Source organism: Xenia sp. Carnegie-2017, unplaced genomic scaffold, assembly GCF_021976095.1.
Source record: "Xenia sp. Carnegie-2017 unplaced genomic scaffold, XeniaSp_v1 HiC_scaffold_5, whole genome shotgun sequence".
NCBI classification, from domain to species: domain Eukaryota; kingdom Metazoa; phylum Cnidaria; class Anthozoa; order Malacalcyonacea; family Xeniidae; genus Xenia; species Xenia sp. Carnegie-2017.
Window position 1 is genome coordinate 490,358 of NW_025813515.1, and position 14,686 is coordinate 505,043.

The 14,686-nt window shown below is 33.7% G+C and overlaps 1 protein-coding gene and 1 long non-coding RNA gene across 3 annotated transcripts; one reads left to right on the forward strand and one right to left on the reverse strand.

Annotated features, from left to right (window-relative positions):
* Positions 1 to 5,419: 5,419 nt before the first annotated feature.
* Positions 5,420 to 8,547, forward strand: LOC124456476. 2 transcript variants are annotated; one of them, XR_006952295.1, is made up of 3 exons: positions 5,420 to 5,455; positions 7,200 to 7,276; positions 8,457 to 8,547. It is a non-coding gene; the product is annotated as an uncharacterized LOC124456476 (long non-coding RNA). The 2 variants fall into 2 exon arrangements; XR_006952294.1 differs by lacking the exon at positions 5,420 to 5,455 and adding an exon at positions 5,613 to 5,677.
* Positions 8,548 to 9,076: 529 nt separating this feature from the next.
* Positions 9,077 to 12,536, reverse strand: LOC124456448. The gene is made up of 8 exons (XM_047006893.1): positions 12,492 to 12,536; positions 11,957 to 12,191; positions 11,486 to 11,527; positions 11,335 to 11,376; positions 11,139 to 11,234; positions 10,609 to 10,692; positions 10,397 to 10,483; positions 9,077 to 10,215 (listed from the first exon to the last, which is right to left on the reverse strand). The coding sequence occupies exons 1-8, from the start codon at positions 12,534 to 12,536 to the stop codon at positions 10,154 to 10,156; spliced, it is 693 nt and encodes a 230-aa protein (XP_046862849.1). The 3' UTR covers positions 9,077 to 10,153.
* Between the last annotated feature and the right edge of the window lie 2,150 nt (positions 12,537 to 14,686).

Consider the following 14,686-nt stretch of genomic DNA (forward strand, 5'->3'; position numbering starts at 1 on the left):
AGAATGGAAATCTGTATTGATAATAATAAACCATCAAAATCATCGAAATCTGTATTGATAATCTTTTTCACACGGACATGGCTGCACCACACATGTCCAAGGAGGCTTTTAATGAATTAATGATAGCGGCTACTAAAGGAGTTAAATTTAGTTTTAGTGATATCATGTACAAACAAATTGATGGGGTGGCTATGGGTTCTCCTCTTGGACCAGTACTTTCTAATATTTTCGTAGGCTATGATGAGTGTAAGATGTTTGCCTCTTCGGATCCTCCAGATGTGCTTTGGTATAACGTTACGTTGACGTCACCTTTTTGCCTTTTTCGTAACGACAAAAATCGGCAATTATTTTTACATAAACTCTGTTCTTTTCACCTTTCTTTAAATTAAATGTCTGAACATGAATCAAATTGTCAGTTAGCGTTTTTCGATGTTCTTGTCCATAAACGCAATCAGGGGCGGATCTAGGGTATGTCAAATCAGTCACGCGACATATGTTTATAGTTCAAAAATTGTTTATCAAATTTAATGATTACAATTTTTTTTACTCTTAAATTTTCGCTCTGTAATCGTTTGGATTTCATCGTCAAAATTCTGTTTTATGTATGAAAACTAATACAAATACCACCTTAGTAAACAGATCAGTAGATAAAAACATATCTAGAATTATATTAACTGGCTGACTGATAAGCGGGGTGGCTCGACTGGTTCGACTAATAACGGATTTTAAGAATGCTTATTTAAGCCATTCTACTGGTCAATAGCCAGATCAGTGGATGATCTGGAATAATCTCGACTGATAAGCGGGGAGGCCGGACCGATATGGAATTGATTCGTTTAAATATTTGTCTTACTGTGATTGGTTTGACCGATTTCGACTGATAGCCAACTGAACTAACATAGTAAAGCTCTCTGTCTGAATTGAATGTTTGATGGTTTCATAGTAATTTTCTAAAGCATGATAGAAACTAAACTACAATCAGATGGAATTTATGGAAATCTTTTACAAATTCATACATTGACATGAATGCTGCTGTCCAAACTGTGAATTTTTTCAAGAGGGTGTATAAATAACGGATAAATTGTAAATGCTTGGCAAAGACGATCTCGCGAGCGACATTTCAGTCATTGATGTTCAAAAGCAAGCCAACATTGTTTTGAGTTTTATCAGCAGAAATTTATATCCAAAATCGTAAGTAAAGGACAACTGAAGTGTATGCATGAATGTAATATATCAAAGTCATATTATGCGAGTGTGTGATGCGATTTATGTTAATATGGTGTATGGTAAGCAGATTGATGCTTCTACAATTGTTGCCGAAGGACTTTTAGCTATGATTTCTTTGGTGCTTGGGGAATCTTGGCCGTTATATGGGAGCGAAATCCTACATTCCTGCAAATATGTTTCAATGGGCAAAATATCTGTAGCCATAAGTCAGTTGAAAGTTGAAACATGTCTATTTTATAAAAATTGTTCATTTTAAGGATTAGTCGACGTAACCAAAAAGTAAGAAAATCTTTGAGTCAAGTCATGTGACCTAGCCATTGGGTTCCATGAAATGTCAATAGACATGGAATTCAGACACAGCAGCATAGTTGATGCAGGAGTGCTCAGACGTGTGCTCTGAAGAGTGCATCCTGTATATGGTCAAATATTTTTCTAACTTTGACGAGTCATTGCAATTTGCTTTCTTTGGAGAAACCAATCACTAATCTTTGATAAGTTATAACATATTTGTGAAAATGCAAAACTAGGTTATGTGACAACAGAAAATATGTCTAATAGTAATACATTAACAAGAATACATGGATTGCCTTGTGTTAAGGGATTTGAAAGAAACATCAGCTGTGGTTCTTAAATTTTGACAAAATTAAATGCTGAATCTGGCCTTTTCATTGCTTCATATGATTTTGACAGGATTGTGGGACTAACTAATATGGCTGAGGGCATTTTCTGTTATTGAATATTCAATAAAATATTTTTTCCTGCTTTACTTACAGGAACAAGTTTTATCAGCAGTTTCCCTAATTCGTGGAAATTTGTCAGCTCAAAAAGGTAAGTGATGCAGTGCATCTTTTGTTTTTTCTTTGTTTATCTCAATTCATCCATTTTATTAGTTCCATCCTTAGTGTATGCATTCCTAAACTTCTAAAACCCAAATTTTTTCCTACCCTGTTTTAAAACCCAATTTTTGCTTTCCTTGAACCCAACCCTAACCTTATAGCTAACCAGGGCGGATCCACTTCCTTATCTGACTTTGGAATTTTGAGTCCTGAATGTGTGAGCCACTATAATGGGTTGTTTTGGGACATGCGTAGTACCAAAGATAGTATTTGGTACTACCCCAGATAGTATTTGAAGTTTCGACTCTTGGCAGAGATATTGTCTGCATTTTGAAGGTTTTATTTAGAAAAATCTTGGCCGTACCTAGGCTCAATAAATGAATTCATGAACTTTTATCAGTTTTCATTTTTATTGTGAAAAATAGTTCTCTTCTTTGGATATCTCTGGACAGAGAAAGCTTCATTTATGCTCCATCTTTGCATTGTTGCAACTCACAGAAAAAATTATGTCAAGTCTTTTGACATAATTTTGAATATTAGGGCTAATAATATTCATATATGCGCATACTTCTGTATTGTTTTGTATTGAAATCAATCATTATTACGAATTGTACAATATTAATATATAAATATAGCGCCCTTATTTATCAAGCTTTGGCTGCCCTTGTATTGAAGATACTTGTATCTTCTGAACCACAATTTCTGGTTTGTTCGTTGATGCTCTATTGCATTATGTCTCTATTGAATGCAGTACCTGGTATGCTTCATTTAATGTTTGCTGTTTGTTTTATTCACATAATCAGTTGGACAAAGTTATATTCCTAGGCAATGTTTTGTATTGGTCTCTGCTCAAAGATAAATCTATTTCCACTGGTGCACCCCAGTACAGATGATGTAATATGATGATCACAGTATTCGCAACTTTCATTTGTATTATGCTAATTGCCCATAATATAATACTTACAATAATTAGGCACTTTGAAAAGCACGATGGTTGATATAATTTTCAAAGTCTACTATTCCTGCAGTAGGTAATACAGGTTGGTGATGGTGAATGAAAATTTCGCAGCAGCTGCCTATCCACGGGGATTGGGCATGTCATGAAACTTCAAGCATGAGAGTAGAAAATTCTGAAGACTCCATTTCATAATATATTTCATAAAAGTATTGAAATGGCGTGTTTAATATGCAAGAAAACATTTTGTTTGAATATTATAGCTAAACTTTCAAAACATAGTAAATGTCAACCACCAATTTTCATTGTCTTGTTTATTAGCCTGCAATAAAAAAGGGCATATTAATTCCGATATTTGTTTAAAATATTTGATACAAAGGGTGGAGGAAAAATCACGAACAATTTGTGTAAATCTTAGTGGATTATGCGACTTATTGATCTGTTTACTATACACAGTTCATGGAAGACGGCGAATGTTCTCGAATGTTCTCTAGCTTATCTACACTGTAGAGATTAGAATGCAACCTCGCTGGTTCTCGTTTGAAATGAATAATATCCATATTTCATGTGGATTGTTCCAAAAGCGAATGTTCGACGAAATTTGAGCACCATTGGTTGCACTTCCTTGATTTGGGTGAGGAACAATTGTTGCCTGCTGCGATTTTTTATGAGTATTTTTCGGCAATATTTTTCATTCCATAAACTCTAACTATATTTTCGATCTAAAATAAGTGTTGCTAAATGAAATTTAAAACTATAAAAGGAGGTACGGTGTGTACATGTGGGTAGCGTGGTAAATGTGTTGTCACAAAATGAACATAATTCAAAAAGTAATACATATTTAAGTAATTTACATCAAACTTTAAAAACTGCTTAAGTTTTCAAAAATGTGCTTCATGCTCACTGTTTGCTGTAGCACGAATCATACACTTGCCGAATGTCAACACTTTGCTTGTCACGTTAAAGGTCGCGTGCTCAAATCATAGAAACTCAGGTCCTTTGTCACTCGACAGATAAATCTAAACGCACATGACTTGTAATGATTTTACATGGAAGCGTCATTGGTATTTCTATTTTTGGAGAAACGGTAGTGTACTTTTGTTATTTTTTTAATAATATTTTGAAAATACTAAATTTCTGACGATTTTCGCACATTGCAAGGGAGTGTGAGTATATCATTGTGTACAATGTATTTTCTGCTCATTTCTGAAACGTATCATATAACTTGTCTGATTTTTAATGTCATTCTAACATTATTTAAATCAGGGGCGGATCTAGGGTATGTCAAATCAGTCTCGCGATGTTTATAGTTCAGAAATTACTTATCAAATTTAACGATTAAAATTTTTTGCGATCATTAAATTTCTGATGTATAATCGTTTGAATTTCATTGTCAAAATTCTGTTTTATATCTGAAATCTTATGTAAATATCACGTTAGCAAACAGATCACTAGGTTTTAACATATCTGGAATTATATTAACTGACCGATAAGCGTGGTGGCTCGACTGGTTCGACCGATAATGGAGTTCAAGAACGGCTAATTTAAGCCATTCCATTGGTCAATAGCCAGATCAGTAGACGATCTGGAATAATATCGATCGATAAGAGGAGCGGCCGGACCGATAAGAGTGTCTAATTGCTCTCGTGTAATTGGTTCGTTTAAGGTTTTATCTTACTGTGTAATTGGTTTGACCGATTTGGACTGATAGCCAACTGAGGTAACATTGTCATGCTTACTGTCTGAATTAGTGTTGCCAAATCGTGAACACTGTTCACAGATTTGTGAACTTTTTGCTCTCTTCATGAACATTTTATGAATGTTAAAAGTTTGTAAACTTTTTGTGAACTTTTCTAAATATTACGTATTTTTGTATTTTCATCATTTTCATAAAGAATGTATAGATAAATTATAGTTCAATGAAAAAAAAGTCTTCATAGCTCGACAGTTCTTTCAAAATAACGACGATTTTAAGATAATCCGATGTTTTTCGAATATTTCCGAGGGTTTTCGAAAATGTCCGAGGTTTTCCGAAAATGTCCGAGTTAATCCGTTAACTTCCGATCTTAAAAATTAGATGTAATATGAACTTTTTGCAATTTTTGTGAACTTTTGACGCAAGCGAGTATAAATATTTTAAAATTTCATCTGGCAACACTGATGTGAATTGAATGTTTGATCGTTTCATAGTAATTTGCTAAAGCACGATAGAAACTATAATCAGCCCCACCGCAGAAATTTGGGAAAATCTTTTACAAATTCACATATTGACATGAATGCTGCTGTCCAGATTGCCATTTTTTTCAAGAGGGTGAAAAATTTATGAATGAATTGTAAATGTTCGGGCAAAGACGCGAGAGACATTTCAGTCATTGATGTTCAAAAGCAAGCCACCATTTTGTTAGAGATTTCTCAGCAGAAATTTACATCCAAAATCGTAAGTAAAGGACAACTGAAGTGTATGCATGAATGTAAAATATCAAAGTCAATTTATGCGAGTGTGTGATGCGATTTATGTCAATATGGCGTATGGTAAGCAGATTGATGCTTCTAAAATTGTTGTTGCCGAAGGACTTTTAGCTATGATTTCTTTAGTGCTTGGGGAATCTTGGCCGTTATATGGCCAAGTATTTCAATGGAAAAAATCTGTAGCTATAAGGTGCCATGTTATTATATACCTTATTATAAACAAATGTTTTGGGCTTTTCAGTTTATGATCATTGATCATTCAATCATTGGACAATTATACTACACATTGTTTAAGATTTGAGAAAACTAATATTGATTACATGATAGACTGTTTACTATAACTTGTGATTATGACTCTTTCTGATCCATGAAGCTTTTTATTTTGACAATTTGACTGGGATAGTATTAAACCTGAGCTATTTCACATACATGAAATGTTGTCCCATGTCACATATTGTCCCCTTTTCTAACTGAACACCTCATGTAGAGATGTCGAGGTGTGTTGATCTACGGCTCATACCAGATTGTTTGCCAAAAGGCTATTGATGTATGAAAAGCATTGTCTATAAAGTAAAAATGTCTTTCTATGTATGCAGATAAACCTTGAAATTTGGCAAAACAGCAAAGTATTTTTCATGATCACTAGGTAATTTTTCTGATTATCATTATAATTTTAAACTAAATTATTTTAGATTTACATTTTAACTAGTTTTGATTCTATGAAAAGATATTTATCATAGCCAGTAAGCTTGACACATGAACCAATTTTAACATTCATGTAATTACATGATTAAAGACATGCTGGTTACATTCTGTTTTTTTGCAAGTACAATGCTACTGGTAATTGCTATATAGCACAACTTGCATGGACTTACAGAAGATAATAGTCTACTGAAAGGCTTCATAAACTTTAATGGCATTAAGCTGTCCTTAATTGCAAAATTTCCTCTCTGATACTTATTGTTTAATCTTTGGCAGAAAAAATTTTGAATTTTTCTCAAAAGGTGAATTTTCTGCCACTGTAAGTGGAAATGGGTTAAGGGTTCAATAAACTTGCATGGTTTGAAGTCTGAGCTTTTTACATTCATGGACTGACCCTTGTAGTACCTCACTTCTAACTTAAATCATTACGAGGTGTGAATGGGGGTTACTAGGGGGTCTATGCCTGACAATTTGGTAGAAATTTTAAAGACTATCTCTGTTTTGAAATAGCATTGTTGTAAAGTAAATTTTATGCTCCTAAGCATGCTAATGAGCCTTAACATTTGGCAAAACATTCAAGTATTGTTCACTTTACAGTTTTTTTTGAAAAAAACAATGTCCACATAAAGCATTTTGTATTGCTCTAAAATGCTGAAAATGGCATTCCCAAGGCTTTGAAATTCAAAAATTTTCACTCTTCCTTGCATTGGCTACTAGTTGTATGAATTGCCCTTTAAAGTGTTAATACACAAATGAATTGAGAAAAAAGCAATTATGATTTGTGTTCTGTGGAGCACACTTCAAAAATATTTTCCACTAGGCTACCTATGCTATAAGTAACAGAATTTAACATAAAAGCCACAATGACACAATGACATCCGAAAACCTCTAATCCAAACCAAAGCACCTCATGTCCCCCCTTAAAATCATTCTTGATCCATCCCTGTCTTGAAGTGAATGCACTAAATTTATCCCCAGTTTTACATTTCACATTTTGTGTATTTGTTAAGGTGCAAAGAAAGATTGATTCCTTCTGTGTTCTAACTCAATCACTAAACTTGTAAGATACAGGGCCAGGACTCAAGTGGTAAGTTACCTTTTCTATTCTATGCATACTGTTAAGTCAAGTTAATCTTCCAATAGAAGGGATAAAACATCACCCAGATTGTAAAAAATTGTATGCATGATTAGGCACCATACCACTATCATACATAAGTCTACATACGTAAAATATGCTGGCATTGGCTAGATTTGTGAGCAACAAAATTTTATTCATGACCATGGTATCAGGGTGTCTGTACAGAGAACATGTTCATTTGAAATGTGGGTGTCCATCCATTATAGGAAAAACACCTACACTTTTAGCTTCTTGCTTTAAGTTAATGATGTTTGAATGCCATGTATTTACAGGCATCATGGTGAAAACCATTACATAATTTATTTGTTTTGTGTGTTCATCCTTAAAATGGGCATTAATGCCACAGAATATTTACATACAGGTCATTTCTAGTGATTTTTGTGATTTGCATTTGTCAAGGGAAATTTTCTTTGCTGAGTGTCAATGAATCATGTACAGTGTTAACATAAAAGTCACTCAAAGTTAAATTGAGATAATTGAATGTAACTATAGCAGAAGATAGTCAGTATTAACCAGTCAACCAACAATCAAACAAACCATGACTTTCCATTTAAACTGTGACCAAAGGCAGGGGGATGGGTGGCTAAGGAGGTTGCAGCCCCCGACTCGATTAAGATTGAGGTGCTAAGACCCCCCTCCCATTATTCAATTATTCATTGTTACAAAGAGCTTTTCAATGTTTTTTTCTGAAATAAGTTCCTGTTCAATAATGGAAAACAATTGACATATAAATGGTCTCTCATACTGTCTGTCTCTCTCATACAGAATGACCTAATGAAGCTGAAACTTTGCTTAATAGTCTGAATGCCAAGCGCCTGCTACGACGTTTCTTGTTATTTGCTACACCGCTCTATACAAAACGTCTTTCGCTGTCACTGTCTGTGATAGGAAAAGCTCTTATTGTTGGTACAACAGCGTTAAGAAAGTGGAAAAAGCAAAAAAAATCAAGGCATCTAAACATATTTTAAAATCCTGATCACGTAAGGTGCATTTGCCCAAACGTCTTTCTTATTTTTCAATAAACTGCAGGTGGTTTTCCCTTTTCTTCGGTATTTAAAGAAACGTGGTGTTTGTGTTTATTTTTCGGTATGCTAGTTACGTGTTTTAAACTTTTTTTCTTTGAAAACAGATTTTGAATTTGTTAACGATGCCTGGAATCAAGATCCGTGATGAAGATCGAGAAAAAATCCCTGCGAAGTATATATGTACTTACTGTCATCACGTTTTATCAATCCAATGCAGACCTCGTGTGGACATTTGTTTTGTAAATCTTGTATGGACATTCTTGGGTAACGTCATTTTTTATGTAGCAAATCATTTATAGAAAGTTATAGTAGTTGTCATACATGATCTTTCAATAGACACCCTGATTATGCATCCCAATATCGTATCACATATCCCAAAGTATTCCTGCGTATCATCTTGTTCAATTAAGTCGGTGCTTGCTGGTAGGGCGTCAAAATTGTTTATTAGATCATATGGTACGACTTCGGTTAAAAACTGTTGCGTAGGCGACTAGGGAGAGCTCATCATACTCATATTTTTATAATCCTAAATAACAGCTGCTTTCCTAGGAACGTAATTTATCAGAACATGCATGTACAAATATTGACCCCTCTATTTAACTGTCGAACTGGCTACGCCATCCACTCTACGAAATTGATCATTCTTGTTAGTAGTTTTTCTCTTTTTTCAATCTGTAGAAATCCTGATTTTAAATGTCCTGAAGATAAAGAAAATTTGACCAAGGAAAATGTAGGTGAATATATTGCAAAGATTTGACAGAAAATTCAATTACAGTTTTGTTGCTATCGATCATTAGCGTAGCCATCCTGCTAGTTTAGTCCTGCTTTGTAAATTGTAGTACATAATGTTTTCCATATTACAGGGTATGTCAGTTAATGAGCAAAGAAAAATTAGCATAGGACGACTAAATAAGCATGTTGGCTTAACAACTGTAATTATAATTACTCTTTGAGTTCTAAAAAATTATACATCGATGTACGTATTTTGTACTTGAAATGGTATCGCCTAGGATCATGAGATAAAATACTCCACCATGCCTAGCAACAGCGTATATACAGGTACATTAACGGTTCAGTGACCAGGTAAATTACAACAGTATCAGCTGCACAGGTAGTGTGCATGCTTTCGCTCAAAATGTTGAGTGTGCTGTTTTAAAAACCAGAAGTTTCATTGCACTATAAACAAAATTGAGGTGCGGTTTGGTGACCATGGAACAAAGTAAATGTTAAGTGATGTTGAGTGGAAATTTTGAGCAAGTTTAAACTTCACTCAACAACGCTCAACCCCGCTTAATAGCTACTACTCAACTCTCCTAAACACGGTGTTGAACATGTTGAGCTCGTTGTTGAGTCTACATGCTGAGAGCCTTTGCATCTAGCGTTAGTGCGTCGGTGAATTCTACTTCAAAAAAGTTTGCCAACAGTTCTTGTAAGAAATTTACGTTACTGTTTCATTTAACGTCTAGTGCAAACTTGCATTTGAGTGAAGTGACTCTGTCTTTTGCTACATTTATTCTTGTTTCATAAAAGATCAGTTTCCATGGATCCATCTAGGTTTTCCCGGATGCTTTTACGAAGCGTGAGTTAAAAAGGATTTAATTACACTGTCCATCTGAAGAGTGTAAATGGTTTGGTACACACGAAGAATTGGAGGTGAGTTGGGCACTGAAATTTATCAAAAAAGTGTGGCATTTTCACTTATAAAGGGATACACCGAATCTAAGGGATTAGGTACAACATCTTTCAAAATTTCGTGCTCGTCTACACCTTTCTTATTGCTTAACAGAGCACGCAATATTGACTACGTTTCTTCTAGCTTATCAATTAATGTTTCCAGTTTGGTGAGAACTGATCTTTGGAAGCCTACAAGATAAATAAGAAAATAATAGAATAACTTATGTATAACCTACGTAATATCTTAAAAATATAAAACCTTACAACATGCTAACAAGAAAATTCAAAAAAAAATCGCATCAAATTGCTAATTGAATACACATACATAATAACAACGCTTTTCAAAAACTATATACTGTAGAAAAGGTACCATTGTTTGGTTGAGAACGTCTTCCTGCAGGTGTTATGCTCATAAAACTTGTCGAAGGCGTTTCGTGCGATGAAAGGTCATACGCATCTGCAAAGCAATCACGTGATGTAATTAGTTTTGAAGAAAAAAAAACCATTTCAAACGACATGAAATGAACGTAAATGAAAATGTAACAACAAGACATGCAATAATGAATTGTAAGAAAAGCTTGCCTAAGACACCACTGTTTCGTTGAGAATGTCTTTCTCTTATTGTGCCAGTTGTAGGAATTTCTTGTTTAGAGAGGTTGCTTATATCTACAGAGAAGACACGTACTGGGTTTAACATATCTTTATGAACGCACGAACGTCATTTAAATTAAGGTACTACAAGTTTCAAAAATCAGAAAAAAAAGGTGACGAAAATAAAATCTCGAGAAAGTTTCATTTGGTAGTTTGATAGCAAATGCTGAGAATTAGATTTGAACGAATGTATTTTGATTAAATCTTGGTGAATACAACTGCAATTTTAACTATAACTAACATTTTTTCAACTAATTACAACATTTTTCGGGACCAACGCCTACAGCACCTGTAGAACATATATAAGCCCTATAATGCAACGATGGACGTAGAGAAACAGTAAATGTACAATACGAATGTAAAAGTTATTTAAAAATAATCAATCAAAATTATTTCAACATTTTAGTCGACATATTATAAGAAAGTTGCTGATTAGTCAGTTCTGATGACAGAAAACTTACCACTACGCTGAGATGGTGTCCTTCTAGTAGATGTGGAAGTTATTGCATGATCCTTTGTGTTTAGGATTTCTGGTGCTAGTTCACCGTCATATAAATCTAGATCAACATTATATTAGTATTATAAGAAAAATTTTATACATGTATGTTTCTGTCAAAAAATTGTCCACTTGTACTAGGATTATAATAGCACTTATACCTTTTTCTGCAAGGGAGATCAGCTCGCTGTACTCCGGCAAATCTAAAAAGCAAAATCACTCATTACATTTAAAGGCAATGTAACAATGTGTGAAAAACTGCACTCCTTTGAATAAAGCAATGGCCTATTGCATTGCAACTACAGTACTTACTTCTAGAATTTGTTGATAAGATTTCATTGACGGTTGAAAAGCCTGTATACAAAAGAAACTGTCTGAATTCTGTAACTTTCCATCTATCAACCTCCATTAAACTCCTAGCTTTTCGCACAAATGTAGAGGGGATAAATGGTTTAAGCTCCACTAATTTATTACTAACATCCTCTACATGGGCAACAGACATTTTAGCAGTGCGATTTCCCCTCATCCAAACCATAATCAATTTACCCATAACATGCAGACACAGTTGATGCATGTAGTAAATTGGAAATTGTTTTACCATATCAACAGGCAAGTGACCAAAAGGGCTAAAAAAGCGATGATGTTCTTCTTGTATCTGCTTTCTTAAAGAAATATTAGTGTGCAATTCTATATTATTATTTTGAGAGTAAGTCACTTGACCAAGCCACTTCCCTTTTTGTGTACACTTGTCACAACCAAAATAACCAGTACAAAGTTTTGTACCTTTAACAAGTGCTCTTGCAGGAGCATCACAAACAATGCCCCTTATTGTAACAGTCAGAACCTTTTCACCATCTTGGACTCCCCTCTCTAGAATACCCTTCAAATCTTCATTAAACTCATCCAAAAACTCCAAGTCTTTTGGCTTGGAGTCACCACATGTTAGGACAATAGGAAACACTAAAACAGGTTTGATATTCAAAAAGGCACAAAACACTGGCCATACATTTTTGCAGAACTTTTAAACAAAAGAAGCACATCAACATTTAAAGAGATTTTAAGATGATTAATGTTCTAATGCATCTTAAAACTCTATTAGCAGCAATCCAGTAATTTTTGTATTGCACCTGGTCACGTTTTATTACTATATGAACTAAAGTAAATAATAAAATGTAACTGTCACTTTATTTATTTTTGATTGATTTAAACATATCCTAATGTTACAACCCATTCCCCCTAAGTGCTGGTGATCACAACATTTAGCAAAATGTTTTAATAAAAAAATGATAATTCTCATTCACAGGTCATGGTAACTTACATGTCTCCTCAACCATTTGTAACTTATTCTCTTCTTTACATGCATGTATCATACATAATTTATACATAACCCCAAAATTTTAAGTATTACATTATAGTTTACTTGCTAATAACAGCAAATGGAAAATGTTCTAAGCAACTAAATAAAAATAATTTAACTGACATTGCAAGCTTACTAAAGAAATAGGCGAAGTTAATAAACCAATCTAAGAGATAAAAAAGTGGGTTGTAAACTACATATTGTCTTGAATGCAATAATTGGACAAACGATACTTACTAGTATTATAAAGCAACAATGCATTGTTATGAATAAACATTCAATTACCTCTTTGTAAAATTATATCACTGTTTAAAAACTGCTGTGATTTGCAATAGAAACTACAGCTATTTTAAGGTTTAAGGCTACGTGATTATTAATCAAAAACATTTTGTAAATCACATAATCACAAAACACCATGTTAAAAAATATAAATCATCACCGCTTATCAGTCAGTCAGTTAATATAATTCCAGATATGCTAAAACGTGATATTTACGTAAGATTTCAGAAAGAAAACAGAATTTTGACTATTAAATTCATACGATTATACATCGGGAATTCAATGATCACAAAAAATTGTAATCATTAAATTTGATAAGTAATTTTTGAACTATAAACATCAGTCGCGTGAATGATTTGACATACCCTATATCCGCCCCTGCATGTTATGACAATAACAACCATACGTACAGATGAATACCATATATATCCAAATGCTGTAGCAAGGTGTAGTGATAATATTATCTTTATAAAATAAAAATAGAAATTAAAACTAAGAATAAACTAAGCTTAGTAAATTTGTTTGTTCCTACACCAATATACCCAGACTCATAAAGTCACGGCTAAAGTAACATATGACAATCTCTAGATTATAAAAAATGATAAAATAAAGGTACTTACCACAGTTTTTGCGCATTGAAACATATTCTAGATCATAACTGCCTCTAAACATGGAAAGCGAGCTGTGAATTATCTTGTCTCGACAACTATGAGGCAAATTCGATTCTTGCACGAGCAATTTTCAAATGAACACGAACGCCGATATTTTACAGGTATCGAAATAATTTTGATTACAAATTGATTTAAATAACTTTACTCATCCATGACAGATATTTGAGATAAGTAAAACGTCGCCAAATGCTTTAAATATTCGAAAATCCTTGTTTGTAAACGTTATCTGCCAAACATTTCTATAGTAATTTGTACCTCTAGTGGGTAACCGGAAGTATATTTTGCATATACAATTACGCTTCACATATAAAAAGCAAAGCTCAAAATAATTCGCGATTTCGCTGCCAAGCAAGAAACCCGATGTTCATCGCAGAAACATAGCTTACATGATACTTGTAATCTTGAGATATCTGAGTATAACATTGTTTATAAAAACAAAGCTTTTGGACCACATGGAGGTGTTGTATATGTCTATATAAAAGAAACTTATTCAGTTTACAGTTCTTGACTAATTTAGTTCGACCACGTTTAATCAGGGGCGGATCTAGGATTTTTCATATGTTAGTCAAAAATTTATGACGTCATATGTGGCCTCAAATATGACGTCATAGATGACATCATACATTGTATCTTATGCAGCGATTTATAAAACTTTAGCGATCATAAAATTGCGAAAACTAAGATGAATTCCCTTTAATCAGATGATGACAGACTGTTTCGCCCAATATCAGGGCTCTTCAGCATGCCTAGGATGATGCCCCAAATTTCAAAGCATCATCCGACATGGACAGCCCTTTAAAGAGCCGAAGCCAGCAATCTGGTTATTGCATAGAATTAAATGCATGTCCTTTATACATAGGTACATCAACAATTTTATCTATAAACTAAAAAGAATTTAGATGTAGAAAGACAAAATTTAAAAAATTCTCATGATTTCAATTAAATTTAAATCTAGTGTTGCCAACAGAAAATTTATCAATTACGCGTTGCACATCTGGAAGAATTTCCTGATGAATTTTCATTAGAGCAAGACCATTTAACCGTTCCTCAACCATAGTACTCCGCTTATAATCTTTAAGAATTCGCAGCGCTGAAATCGAACGTTCACATTCGCATGAAGTTATGGGAAGGGTTCCTAATATTTGAAGTATGACCTTTATGTTTTGAAAACCATCAAAATTTATAGCTTTTAAAGTTGTAGCTACA

What these genes read in the sequence shown, in the direction of transcription:
- LOC124456448 (XM_047006893.1), bottom strand. Translation starts at nt 12,536, where the DNA reads ATGCATGTAAAGAAGAGAATAAGTTACAAATGGTTGAGGAGACAT. An exon ending in CTTATCAACAAATTCTAGAA is followed by an intron (nt 11,377 to 11,485) that starts GTAAGTACTGTA and finishes TTTGCTTTTTAG; the next exon opens with ATTTGCCGGAGTACAGCGAG. An exon ending in GATCTCCCTTGCAGAAAAAG is followed by an intron (nt 11,235 to 11,334) that starts GTATAAGTGCTA and finishes ATGTTGATCTAG; the next exon opens with ATTTATATGACGGTGAACTA.